At 36.3% G+C, this 14,804-nt stretch overlaps 1 protein-coding gene across 3 annotated transcripts in view; it reads left to right on the top strand.

Annotated features, from left to right (window-relative positions):
* FERMT2 (FERM domain containing kindlin 2) overlaps positions 1-14,804 on the top strand; it is a 93,094-nt gene that overhangs the window by 66,180 nt on the left and 12,110 nt on the right. For 2 of the 3 annotated variants that reach the window (XM_080807329.1, XM_080807328.1), the window contains exons 5-11: positions 5,063-5,095; positions 5,428-5,653; positions 5,993-6,095; positions 7,555-7,662; positions 10,981-11,115; positions 11,810-11,859; positions 13,055-13,179. In XM_080807329.1, coding sequence (XP_080663455.1) covers positions 5,063-5,095; positions 5,428-5,653; positions 5,993-6,095; positions 7,555-7,662; positions 10,981-11,115; positions 11,810-11,859; positions 13,055-13,179 — 780 coding nt within the window. The remainder of the gene's footprint in view (positions 1-5,062; positions 5,096-5,427; positions 5,654-5,992; positions 6,096-7,554; positions 7,663-10,980; positions 11,116-11,809; positions 11,860-13,054; positions 13,180-14,804) is intronic. The other variant, XM_080807330.1, reaches the window with a different exon arrangement.

Below are 14,804 nucleotides of genomic sequence, written 5' to 3'. Positions count from 1 at the left end.
ATAATGGAAACAATTTAGTGCTTACTGTATACCCATTTTACACATTATACTCACAGAAATTCACTTTAGCATATTTTACTTGTGGAAATCACTTAATTCTCGCTACAGCCCATTGCAGATTATGTTATTATACTCATTTTAAGGTTGAAGAAATGGCACAGTAAGGTTAGGAACATCTAACGGCTCATAACTTGTAACTTTTATCCCCTTACTCATGTACTGATTGGACTTGGGAGATACCAAAAAATAAGACAATATTGGCTCACAAGAAGTTTTTAGGCTAATTAAAAAACAGGTACTTTATTTATAAAGTATATTTATACTATATAAATGCTAAATGAAAATTGTAGAAAGTAGTGTTCCAGGAATTTGGAAGATAAAACAATTTCAAACAGGGTATATTTATTTTATAGGTTGGGGAGTTGAGTTTGTGAATTAAGCATTCAAAAAGTTCCAATGTTTTATTGATAAACTCATCTTCTGATAAGTTGGATACTTTCCCTGTACTGACATTTTGTTTTTAATTTTGTGGTCTTTTAAACTGTATTAAAGTTTTACATTTTTATGTAGTCAAATCTGTTATTTATAGTTCTGGGCCTTCATCCTTGGTTAAGAAAATCTTCACAAATATTAGTAAGATTATTCTATATTTCCTTTTTACACTTTTATATAATTATTTCATATTTACATACTTTAACTCATTTGTTATTTTTAATTCACCTGTAATTTGTTTACTAAGTGTGGTATGAGGTGATATTGTGGTGGGAAATTTTCTGAAATATATTAAATACTTGAGCGCTCTTTTAAAAAAAGAACATATGAGACTATATAGTATCCAGGTTATCAGGCAGATTGTAAAGTTACATGAGGTTTTTAATATTTGTAGTAGGTGGCTCAAGATTGTAGTACTTGTTGAATTCTCTTTCTCCTCCTTAACAGTTTTTGTTATTGTTCCGTATAGTTGAGCGAGCTCCTATTTTGTTGCTAAGTATGTTACTTCATCGTACCTACTTTCTACTTCAAATATATTGTAAATTTGGCAACCAGGAATACAAGGTAGTTGGGATTGTCACTGAACTGAGACTTAGAAGGAATGTAAAATGTACACACCCTCCGTCCCCGCAGTGCTGCTGGAATTGGGAAATACGTACAAACATAACTGGTGGAAGGCATTTGCTGGAAGGCGTATTTGCAGCAGCAGTGAAGTCCACAAAATTCTAAACAAATGAATGCACACAAATCGGGAATGGCTTAAATAAGTTATGGTACCCAGGAGGTGGTGTGTATAGCTTCAGTCAGAATGGCTGATTTATAGCTTGGCTCTGAAATGTAATAGCTTTTGGCACTGGACAACTTACTTAGACCCCTCAGTTTGCTCCTCTAAAATGAGAATAATAGGATTGTTGGAAACACTAATTAAGTTACTACTGTGGAGTACCTAACAAAATAAGAATAGAAACAGTGAAGTATAGAATATACAAAGTAGAGGAAATTGAGAGGGCAGCAAAGTGATTGGGCAGCTGATTCTATTAAATGTTGTGTAATTTAGGGGAATACGTTTTAGAAACTTGATAAAGAAAATTGTCAGTTCTAACTGCATTTAATTCTGAATAGTAATTACAGTCCATCATACTCGGAACAGAATTTCAATATTCTGACATTCCTAGTAAAAGACTTGTTTGCTAGATCTTCGAAATAGACAATGAGAAGATTTTGCCCAGAAGATAATGTTTTTCTGTCCCTTATTTACATATGTACTCTCTATAGCAGGATTATTCTTTGCCCACCTGAGCTGGAGTAATGTTTTCAGCCCTTTTAATTACTACAGGGTGCCCAAGTAACCCTTTCACAAAATGCCTTTGTAATTTTAAAGTTCTAGCTTTTAAGGGTATCACTGACTATCACAGTGCCCTTTAAAGCTAAGAAAGGAGAACTGACAGCTATTTATTTATTTATTTAACATATAATGTATTATAGTTTCAGGGGTAAAGGTCTGTGATTCATCAGTCTTAACACACTCCACGGTGCTCACCATAGCACATACCCTCCCCAGTGTCCACCCCCCAGCCACCCCATCCCTCTCACCCACTCTCCACTCCAGCAACCCTCAGTTTGTCTCCTGAGATCAAGAGTCTCTTACAGTTTGTCTCCCTCTCTGGTTTCATCCCGTTTCATTTTTCCTTCCCTTCCCTTATGATCTTGTTTCTCAAATTCCTCATATCAGTGAGATCGTATGATAGTTGTCTTTCTCTAATTGACTTACTTTGCTTAACATAATACCCTCTAGTTCTATCCACGTCCTTGCAAATGGCAAAATTTCATTTTTTGATGGCTGCATAATATTCCATTGTATATGTATACCATATCTTCTTTATCCATTCATCTGTTGATGGCCATCTAGACTCTTTCCATAGTTTGGCTATTGTGGACACTGCTGCTATAAACATTGGGGTGCAAGTACCCCTTCAGATCACTACATTTGTATCTTTAGGGTAAATACCCACTAGTGCAATTACTGGGTTGTTGTAGGGTAGCTCTTTTCAACTTTCTGAGGAATCTCCATACTGTTTTCCAGAGTGGCTGCACCAGCTTACATTTCCACAAACAATGCAGGAAGGTTCCCCTTTCTCTGTTACCTTGTCAACATATGTTGTTTCTGACTTGTTAATTTCAGCCATTCTGACTGATGTGAGGTGGTATCTCATTGAGGTTTTTTTTTTTTTTAATGTATGCTACTTTTTATTTTAATTTTTATTTTTTTTAAGATTTTATTTATTTATTTGACAGATCACAAGTAGGCAGAGAGGGAGGCGGAGAGAGAGAGCGGGAAGCAGGCTCCCTGCAGAGCAGAGCTCTCTGCTCTGCAGGGAGCCTGATGTGGGCTTGATCCCAGGACCCTGAGATCATGACCTGAGCTGAAGGCAGAGGCTTAACCCACTGACCCACCCAGGCACCCCTCTCATTGAGGTTTTGATATGTATTTCCCTAATGCCGAGTGATAGTGAGCACTTTTTCATGTGTCTTTGGCTATGTGGATGTCATCTTTGCAGAAATGTCTGTTCATGTCTTCTGCCCATTTCTTGATTGGACTGTTTGTTCTTTGGGTGTTGAATTTGATACGTTCTCTATAGATTTTGGATAGTAGCCCTTTATCTGATCTGTCATTTGCTAATATCTCTTCCCATTCTGTCTTTTAGTTTTGTTTACTGTTTCTTTCCTTTGCTGCACAAAAGCTTTTTATCTTGATGAAGTCCCAATAGTTCATTTTTGCCCTTGCTTCCCTTGATTTGGCATTGTTGCTAGGAAGAGGTTGCTGCCTGTTTTCTTCTCAAGGATTTTGATGGATTTCTGTCTCACATTGAGGTCTTTTATCCATTTTGAGTCTATTTTTGTGCATGGTGTAAAGAAATGGTCCAGTTTCATTCTTCTGCATGTGGCTGTCCAGTTTTCCCAACACCATTTGTTGAAGAGACTTTTTTCTATTGGACATTCTTTCCTGCTTTGTCGAAGATTAGTTGACCACAGAGTTTTGACGGTCCATTTCTGGGCTCTCTATTCTGTTCCATTGATCTTTGTGTCTGTTTTTGTACCAGTACCATAATGTCTTGATGATTACAGCTTTGTAATAGAGCTTGAAGTCCGCAATTGTGATGCCACCAGCTTTGTTCTTTTTCAACATTCTTTTGGCTATTCAGGGTCTTTTCTGGTTCCATATAAATTTAGGATTATTTGTTCCATTTCTGTGAAAAAAGTTGATGGTATTTTGATAGGGATTGCATTAAGTGTGTAGATTGCTCTAAGATTTTCCATAGTATTTATTCTTCCAATCCATGAGCATGGAACATTTTCCCATTTCTTTGTGTCTTCCTCAATTTCTTTCATGAGTATTCTCTGAGTATAGATTCTTTACGTCTTTGGTTAGATTTATTCCTAGGTATCTTATGGTTTTGGGTGCAATTATAAATGGGATCAACTCCTTAATTTCCCTTTCTTTGAACTAACAGCTTTCTTTGTTGCTTATTTAACAACGTTTAGATACTGCATATTGCTTTAGTTACTAACATTGGAGGAATACATACTAAGAACATCAAATCAGATACCCTGTGGCTAGCAAGTTGTTTGTTTTTTTTTTTAACTTTGTGTTTTCTTCCTAGACTAGATCATGACAACTACAAAAATCTCTAGCATGATCACCACTTTTTTATAGGTTAATATTCTATCATTGCATTGAGTGAGGTGGTGGGGGAGGGGTTGTTAGAGTGAAAAGGAAATTCCTAAGCATATTCCTAAATTAGGTAAGGGAAACAGCCATTCTCTTTCCATCATCCGTTAACAGTGTGATGCCCATTTACGTATTTTCTTTTTAAAAATTATGACTGAAGACAAAATACAATGAACAGAATTAGGACTAATAGGGGAGGTGCTTTTACTTAACATTATTCTGAACTTCTAAGTCTTAATTTAAACCAATTTTTTGTAGTTTAAATGATGGGGGATGTATTTTCAGTTGAGTAATAAGTCAACAAGTGTTTATTTATGTGCCTCTATTATATGTCTAGCTCTATTGAACACTGGGGAATTGGAAGAGAAGATATCCCTCCCTTCAGGGGCTTAATTATAAGATATATCTTTGTTAGCAAAATTTTATCTACCCATTTGCTTTAATACTTTATTTGTAAATCTGTTGGAACCAGTTTAGCTATTCACTGAGAAAACATTAATGTAAAATTGTTCTCAATTTATGTGCATTTATTCAGTTACATTGAGCTGTCTTAAAACAGGGTATGGATTTCAAAGGGTGATAAATGTGGATGTGTCTTTCACTGGACATTTGACTAGAGCACAACTTTTTTCTTTTGAATTGAACAAAAAAACTTAGGTTATGGTTTCTAAGATTCTTTACTCTTAAATTCTCTTGAAATATTTACTTAGGTTTATGATGCACATTAGGAAAAGTCTTTTTTTTTCTTTTTCCATTTCCTTTTCCTTTTCATTCTTTTGTTTCTATCTTCTATTGTTACCTTTCTTTACCTTCTGAATTCCTTTCTCTCCTTTCCTATAGGCACTGATGTTCTTTACATTGGCCCTCTGAAAGGTGAGCCTTGCCACAATTAAAAACAAAAACTTGGTCTGTCTGCTTCAGCTATATCCTTAACTTATCTTCTAATTCCCTTGAACTGATTTTTCACCCCAGAATTTCTGCCAACTTATATTCTTTTGACCTTGTTATTATATGTTCTAATGTTATACAAATAGAGTTAAAGTTAATTTTACATGTTTTCAAGAGAGGTAAAATAATGTACTAAAGCTTTCCTTCCAGAATGAAGCTTTTGTTTCACAATTTGCTTTATATAGCATGTATTTTTGAAAACCAAGATTCTGTACTTTATTCATACTTACTACCCATTTTTTATATTATTTATTTAGGGAGTATATATTCAAGCCCAGGACTTTATAGTAAAACAATGACCCCCACTTACGATGCTCATGATGGAAGCCCCTTGTCACCAACTTCTGCTTGGTTTGGTGACAGTGCTTTGTCAGAAGGCAACCCTGGTATACTTGCTGTCAGTCAGCCAATCACATCACCGGAAATTTTGGCGAAAATGTTCAAGCCGCAGGCACTTCTTGACAAAGCGAAAATCAACCAAGGGTAAGTTTTAAAATAGAAATACATTGACGGGTACCTGGGTGTGGTTCAGTTGGTTAAGTGTCTGAGTTTTGAGTTTGGCTTGGGTCAGGATCTCTTGGGTTGTGGGATCAAGCCCCTTGTTGGACACCATGCTCAGTGCTGAGTCTGCTTGAGATGCTCTCCCCCTGGTCCTCTGCCCCTCCCCCGCTTGCATATGTGCTCTGTCTCTCAATAAATAAATACATCTTTTAAAAAGATAAAATATAGATACATTGAAGAATTTCTTTCCCCAACTAGAGGTAGAAATATTTTATGAATTTTTTTCTTGCCTTGTTCCACTGCTCTTGTTAATTTGTCCAGGTGGCTTGATTCCTCAAGATCTCTTATGGAACAAGATGTGAAGGAAAATGAGGCCCTCCTTCTCCGATTCAAGTATTACAGCTTTTTTGATTTGAATCCAAAGGTACCGAGGGTTTAGAGGGATCTCTTCTTTTTTTCCTTTTTGTTTTGTTCATTTGGATGTTGTTACCTGGAGTTGGTGGGATAAGGAATCATTTGTATATAGCAAGTCTGAATAATATTAAAAACCCAAGCTTTAGACAAAAGCATCTGTATTTGAAATAAGTCTATTGTGTTAATAGGTTGAAAGCATAATTAAACCATGTTCTTTTGTGTTAAAATAGTTGAATTTTTGGTTGATTTGTATTTTAAATGCACTAGCTTGGTACTATAGAATTGGTAAAGTTAGTTTTAGCAATTTTTTTACACCTCTCTTTAGCTGTGTTTCTGGTAAAAGAAGAGTTCTATGAAATAGTACCTTTTCGATGACTTTCACATTTCTAATTATAAATCAGAAGATGTGGCTTCAAAGAAAAATTCTTCTAAGTCTACGTTTCTTCCTATTTAATAGGCAAACATTGTTTTTATCAAATGACTGCATCATCTGTGCTTTTCTGAGAAGAGTTAAATTTGCTATGAAATAGAGTATATTCCCTAGAAAACACATGGCACAGAGATTTGGTTCTTTTGCTTCCTTATTTATCATCCTTGGGGGGTAAACCTCTCTTGACTGATTCTTACCCTTTTCATGTCTAGATTATAGTCTAGATTTTAATGTATATATTTAACATTTTTTATTATGTACTTAGGTTATTCTTTTTGTAACAGTAAAATGTGTAATTTAGAACTACGGAAAATAATCTTAATACCTTTCAGGCCATATCATGTCTCATTTTAGTGAAACCAGTACTGTTTTGGGAACGTAGTTATATTTGCTAGGGAATGGAGATGCTGTATGTTTTGTTAACAGTCTAAAATAGTATTGTTAAGACATTACTATTAATTTTTATTAATAACTAAATGGATAATTCAGTAACATATAAATCTTTACCGCAAGTACATATATGTGTGCTTTGTATTTCAGATTCTTAAATTAATTACTGTTTCCAAGGACCTAACTCTTCGTCTAAGTATGCTTTTCCATAGGGGGCAAGATGTTCTCTGAAATAATTAACTCTCTGTTCATAACATTTTAGTGTGACAGGTTGCAATAAGAAACTGAAAAGCAGTCACTTTTTCCTTATTTTAAGTGTCTTTCATGTTAGTTTCATTTTGGTACAAGCTCTGTAATATCTAATGATTATTTCTCTGTAAAATAACATACAGAATCTTTATTTCTAATACTGAATAATAATAATTTGGTTTTAACTGTCATTTTTAATGGAAAATTAGATGTGTGTATATATACATATACCTAACCCTGCAGGTATCTTTATTATTGAGTATTTGATACTGAATAAAAATGCCAGAAAAAAATGTATATTAGAACTTTGTCAGGCTTTGAAAGTGAATGTTCAGTTTTCAAACTTTATGTTATGTTAAAAGTAATGTATTACAAAAGGATTGTGTCTCTTTTGCTGCAGTATGATGCAATCAGAATCAATCAGCTTTATGAGCAGGCCAAATGGGCTATTCTCCTAGAAGAAATTGAGTGCACAGAAGAAGAAATGATGATGTTTGCAGCCTTGCAGGTAGTAAGAGTGTTGGTAAATGGGACTTTTCGAGGGAAAGGGTAGGGGATTATTTCTAAATAGTAAAGTAGCACTGTAATTCCAGTAGCATTTTGATAGTGTTTACTTTTTTGCTATGTAGAAATTGAATACACTTAGAAGACAAAATAAGTGCATGAATTAATTTTTTTTAATCTAAGAGTTTAGTGGTATATTTGATAGTTATTTTTCTGTATCCTATAGCAGAAAAATATCCTCCCATTCCCAGATATGTATTAGCTTAAAACTACCCAGTTTTCCCTTTGAAATAAGATCTTTATTGCAAATCAGATTTCTAAATGAAGCTTTTGATTGCATAATTTCCTAAGTAGCTGTGGATGATAATGTTTTTTAAATGGCTATAACAAAAATAATACATTTTAAAGGTGATAAAATTTTAAGTTTACTGAAACTAAACAAATTTTTAGAATAATCCTTAAGAAGTAGGTAGCTGATGTTTCCCTTAGATTAAACCAGTGTTATCCCAGAAGTGATTCTTGCATATCAGCTTTTCCAGAATTACAGTAGTGGTTATTAAAAGACTGTCATTTCATTATTGCTGTCCCCTTTAGTAAAATAACATAGGGTGGCACCCACAAGTCTGCATTCTTAGAGACACTGTGATGCATGCAGCTGACCACTACAATAGTCATTCTTGTTTAGTGAGACTTTAGTGAATGTTCTCAGATTATGGTAGAATTCTGGTTTTGCCTAAAGTCCTAACAAAATTGGTGTTAAGTACAGGAAGCAGAGTTGCCAGTTATGAAAGGCTTTCACTGTTGGGGCTTCTGGGTGGCTCAGTCGGTTAAGGGGCTGCCTTTGGCTCAGATCATGATCTCTAGGTCCTGGGATTGAGCCCCACTCCACCCCACTCCTGCTCTCTCTTCCCCTCCCTCTCAAATAAATAAAATGTTTAAAAAAAGAAAAGAGGAAAAAAAAGGTTTCACTGTAAAAATGATGTTATAAATATAGTACAGTAAATGTATTTTCCTTATGATTTTCCTAATGTTTTCTTTTCTCTAGCTTTATTATAAGAATGAATTTAACACATGTGGAATATATGTGTTAATTGACTGTTTATGTTTTCCTTAAACCACGTTATCCCAAAAGTGGTTCTTGCGTATCAGCTTTTTCAGAATTACAGTAGTACTTATTAAAAGCATCACAAAATGTCCACTTCATTACTGCTGTCCCCTCTAGTAAAATAACATAGGTTTCTAGTCAAGAGCAGGCTATTAGTAAAGTTTTAGGAGAGTCAGCGCCCCTAACCCCCATGTTGCCCAAGGGTCAAATATACACATAATTGTATTTTTACAGAAATGGATTATTTTGTAGCTTTCCCCCACCCAGTGTATTGTAGGTATTCCATTTTAGGGCAGTAGAAAATGCCTCAGAAACCATGTATTTTAATATGTGGAAACTGAATGTCCCAAAACATAACTTTACTGAACCATTTTAGAATCTAGATTTAATGAGAGAATTCTGAACTAAAAATCCCCTGAGTTCTTAGAAGCCTTCCCAGAGACTGACCCGAAGGCTCTAGAAATCCATCCAGTACCATAAGGTGGGGGCGTGGGGGTTTGAAAAGATGGCATGGAAATGCCTGGTATTTTTATCTCTGGCATAACCTACATTGAATTATTTTCTCCTTGGGGCTTCTGTTTGCTTGTGTGACATAAATCTACAGTAGTAAAAAGAAACAAATAATTAAAAGTTAAGAAGGTATGGATAAAAAAATAGAAAAGTTAAGAACACTGTTTTTAAAGCAGTTACGTCTAAGTCTGTATTGTAACATTTCATAGATATCACATGCACCTCTGAAAGCAGAGCTGGATTTTAAGACCAGTCCCATTCATAGCCAGGTTTTTCCTGGATAACTTCTAAGGACTTTGCATCACGATCATCTGAGTCACTTAATAAAAATGCAGACTCTGGGCTAGACCTCAGATGTGCTGAATCAAAATCTCTGGGGATGGACCTAAGAATCTGTATTTTTGACCAACTCTCTTCATGATTTTTTTTTTTAAGATTTTATTTATTTACTTGACAGATCACAAGCAGGCAGAGAGGCAGGCTCCCTGCTGAGCAGAGAGCCTGATGTGGGGCTCAATCCCAGGACCCTGAGATCATGACCTAAGCCAAAAGCAGAGGCTTTAACCCACTGAGCCACCCAGGCACCCCTCTCTTCATGATTCTTAAATGTTATTACTCTGACATGTGAGGCGACTAAGGGTCTCAGCCTACCTCATTCTCCATGATTTGTGAACATGGAAGTTTCTGTCACTTACTTTAACACAACTGAAGGTTTAACTAGAGACTATTCATTACCAATTCACTAAGTCTTAAAGTATAGAGGAATGCTGACAGTTGGCCCCAGATTAGTTGATTCATTGCTCCCCATGAATAGACACTATTCAGTCAATGAAAACTTCAGAAATTTGGAATGCTATTTAATGCTTTGAAAGGTAACTGATTAAGTGATTTAAAAGTTCTGCTTAACTTTGTGTGAAACCTCTGTAAGGTTTAGCATCAAACTCTAATTATTAGTATTTGTTCTAAGTGACTTTAAGTATATTTAAAATCATTATTCTATATGCAAAGATTTTTCTACCTACATGTAGGAGTGTTTATCACTACTCATCGTGTATACACACACATGTAAATATATGAGTGTATATATTCACATATAAATGTAATCAATCTTATTCTTATGTAACTGAGAATATAAATATCTTCCTCTGGTTATGTTTTCAGCATTGAATTGAGGTGGGGATGGGGCAGGTGGAGAGGGGAGCTTTAGCCTAACACTGAAAACTAATTTTCCTCTCCTGGGTAGAGGTAGTAATTAATATAAGGTAATCAGTGTTAATCCATTTTTACAAAAGACCTTATGCATATTCTGTTAATTCAGTCAGTATTCATTGCTTTTAGGACCTGTTCTAGACACAGGGAATGCTGCGCCGGGGCCAGGAGGGGACCAGTAAAAAGAGTCTCTGCTCGTGTGGAGCTTAGTGGAGGACATGTTAACTCTTAAGTTCTGGGGCTTCCCAAACTAAATTCAGTTTTGTATGTCCAAAGACCTACTTCTTTTGGATAAATATTTATTAGGATATTTAGGACACTGATTTCAGATGCCATTTATTTTCCTATCATTCTAGTTCTTTCCTATCATTTCTGGTTCATTCATCTTCTCAATTAGGTGATGGAAAGCTTTCAGTATTGATGTAGGTAGTAATCTCATTTTATAGGTTTACTAAAGTTAGAACAGTCATTTAAATAAAATATCATTTCTGTTTTCAGTATCACATCAATAAGCTGTCAATCATGACATCAGAGAATCATTTGAACAACAGTGACAAAGAAGTGGACGAAGTTGATGCTGCCCTTTCAGACCTGGAGATCACTTTGGAAGGGGGGAAAACATCAACAATTTTGGTAGGGTAAATCTATTTCCTACTAGTTTAGTTGGAAGTTCTCATAAGTATTGGGTGGATATGGAGAAATATATCATGCTTTAGAGAATACAGTTATTGACTTTTCAGAAACTTTTCAGGGAAAATTGTAAAATGAGTATTGTTCTAGTCTCCAGTGCTTCCAATACAGTAAAGTTAGAGCTTGTGATATGTGCCCATTCTCTTAGTAAGTAGTGGGAAAACATTTCTGCAGAGTGAAAGGTAGTTTCAAGTCATTGTAAAATTGATTTAGTGAGCTGCATATTTGAAATACTATAGAAAGAAAAGAAAAATAGATCTTGGGAAAAATTTTGAGTACTAAGTTTGGTTTTAAAGCTTAGGAATTAGTTATTACAGAAGAAACACCTCAGGGCTGTTAGGATTTTGCAGAATTTCCATAAGCAGATACAAACAGTTATAGCTGAATTAGAATCAATAATATGTTCTTAAAGGTTATATGAACTGCCATTTTGATCACATCTATTTTATTAGCTTTTTATGCCATTTGAAAGTGCTTTGTAATTTATGACCATATGATTATAACTTTAAAACCTTCATAATCTGTATTTTATGTAATTTTGCTTATTGAATAAGCTGATACTTGGTATTAGATACTAAACATTAGAGTTTCGAATTTCAAGAAAAATCAGGAAAAACTGATTTAATTCTTTCCCTAGGGTGACATCACTTCTATTCCTGAACTTGCTGACTATATTAAAGTTTTTAAGTAAGTACAAAATGGGGAGGGATTCCAAATATTAATGAATGATAAATATCAATTTTATAGTCTTGTTCACATTATTGAAATTTATTGTAAATTTAGGGAATGCATCTGTAAAAGCATTTACCAGTTAGAGAACACTAAATTATAAGAGAAAACAACGATCTTTACCAAATTAAAACTGCAATATTCATGAACTTGTTTTTTTCTGATAAACATTTTTCTTAAAGGGTAAAAACAAAGACTGTGTAGCCTAGATTGCATTGTGTAGATTGAGTTGTACAGTGGCATTTCAGGGGCTTTCATCCCCTCTGGGTGAATGAAAGCAGGACATAGTGAACTGTTATTGCCAGTGGTTATTTCCTTGTTCAGAGCCCCAGATTCTATTGCATTTTATTCATTTGTTCACGGGACATTTTATAATAAGGTTCTAGTGTATCTTATCTAGACTTTTATCAATCTAGGCATAATCCAGTTGAGAACTAGGCATTTAAGCAGAGAGGGCAAAGAGGAGAGGAGGTGACATGGAGTATAAGATGAAAAGCCATTATGGAATAAACCATATACCGTAGCTAAACCTAGAACAGCTCCTCATACAGGCCATTTCTGAGATAGGGGCAAGATTTCAGATGCAGCTCCCTACCACTTTCTCCTCCCATTACACACGTTTCCTTACCTGCTCTCCATTATGACTGCTCTGTTTTCTTTGTGTTTGGCATCAGGGTGGCAAGATGAAGCACCGTTCAGATACACCCGAGACAAAAAAGCACTTCCCGCACTTTAGTTATGCTAGGTGCACCTGCCTGTCCAGAGAGGCCCCAGAGGCAGCCCTACACACACCCAAGAACCTGCTGGTGATTATAGGACCTGGGAGCCTTCCCGTTGGTGACATTTACTTCACCTTTCTTGTCCTTTCCATGTGACCTGCTAGTGATAGAGATGGCTGACACTGATGACTGCCACTGGCCCTCCTGTCTTTGTCCTCTGCCCACTCATTCTTTGTGAGAGATTCCTGAGTAGGTTGATCACGAAGAGGCAAATCCAGTAATAGCAACGTTGAGTGTAACATGGTGGCCCCAGGGAACTGAGTTCAACATACGTACAACTTGGCCATAGACTTAATGATGTGAAACTTCGCTGCTGATACTATTGATAAAGTTATTTCAAAAGTTTTTTTCTCTTAATTCTGTTTGACACGTAGGCCAAAAAAGCTGACTCTAAAAGGCTACAAGCAATATTGGTGCACCTTTAAAGATACATCTATTTCTTGCTATAAGAGCAAAGAAGAATCCAGCGGCACACCAGCTCATCAGATGAACCTAAGAGGTAAGGAAAGCCTTGGAATTACTAGTGTTGATGGAGAAATTTCTCTTGGCTAATAGTCAATAAACTTCACTTTGCTGGGCAGGGAGTAGTTTTTCAGCAGATTCATTACTTCTTCAGTTACTATTTTCGGTCTAGATTCTTCACTTTTCTCTTGTATGTTGTTTTTGTCATAATTTTGAATATTAATTTCACATGACTATTTTGTTGTAATGTCTTTGTGGCGTCCTCATTTGAAGTGATACCACTTTTCTTCTCAGGTAAATTTATGGTTCTCTTTTCTCATCTTCAGCATTGGGACATTCAGGTTTTCTTCAATCTCACCCGTGTTGTAGTCCTCTCCTCTGTTTTTCCTGGCTTCTCCCTTCCTCATCAGCATCTTACTCTTTCTGACTTTCTGACCTTCCCTGATGACAAACTGGTCCCTCTCATGTTCCCCAGCCTCTTTTTTGGCTCAACAGTAGGGTAGCAGGCACCTGTGGGGTTTGGCTAAGTTCTTCCTCTCCCGCAATAACTCTTCCCTGCACATTATTGTTCAACATTCAGCTCTTAGTCTGGCCTCTGCGGTAGCCCCAGGATACCCCTCGGAGGCTCCTCCTAGCTGACAACCTGAATGTCATTGGTTTCCTCTTGTCTCTTCAAATCTAGAGCTGTCACTAGGGGCACATGTTATTGGACACATTTCCACTCCCTTATGGCAAACTTGCTTCCTGTGGCCTGGGCTGATCCTGGCTAGGGCCTCAGAGCTACTGGCTCTGGTCTTTTATTTTTTCCCCATTTCATTTGCCATTTGGGTGACTTCCTTGGTTCCTCACACTGCTCCTTCACCTCCTTTATCTGATTGATGCAGTGGTTCAGGCAGAGGGAGAATTTCCTGTCCAGGTTGGTCTGGTTCTTCTTTAGCTAAAGGACATCTTGCTGCTTCCTGCCACATTTTTTCTACAGGGTCTTGCAGAGTGTTGATGAGCCCTTCACTTGTGGGCATATTCACTAAAAGCACCTGGCTCACTTGCAGTGAGAAGTACACTCACTACACCCTTGGCACCAGCATGCTAGATGGAGGATGCAGTAGATTGGCATCTCACCGTTCACACTCTTTACAGCAAAGGCCAGAAACGAAAATACATTTTCTGGACTGATTTCCAGTGAGATTTTGATTCCAATCAGATAAACATTCATGTTGAGACTTGAATCCTGATTAAGTTAAGGGGCTGGAGAGACAGAATCGAGAAAGGAACAAGGCGCTTCTGGGCTCTGGAGCTGCAGGGGCAGCCTCTGGGTTTCCCAGCCTCTTGGTGGTAGCGAGGTAGCGAGGTAGCACTTCCTTTGGCAGGCCAGTCATGAGGGTGGTGTTCAGGGAGTTAATGCCTATCGGCCCAGCCCATTTCTCCTTTGGGTTACATTTTGCATGTACATTTATGATTATATGTAAAGCAATATGTCTTTCTAACTAAAAATATCCCTATTTGAACAAAAGTACCCTAAAAGGGGACCCCTGATTCATTCACAAAAATGATTCCCAAAATAATTTAATTTCTTGCTTAAAATACAGGGGTGCTTTCCTTGATCTATTTAATTTTCCTTTCTAATAGTACATTAGGATATTTTTAGTATATTTCAACAAAATG

The sequence above is a fragment of the Martes martes genome (genome assembly GCF_963455335.1).
Source record: "Martes martes genome assembly, chromosome: 7".
Taxonomy (NCBI): Eukaryota; Metazoa; Chordata; class Mammalia; order Carnivora; family Mustelidae; genus Martes; species Martes martes.
The sequence above is the reverse complement of the archived record's forward strand: the minus strand, read 5'-3'. Positions and strand labels throughout refer to the sequence as shown.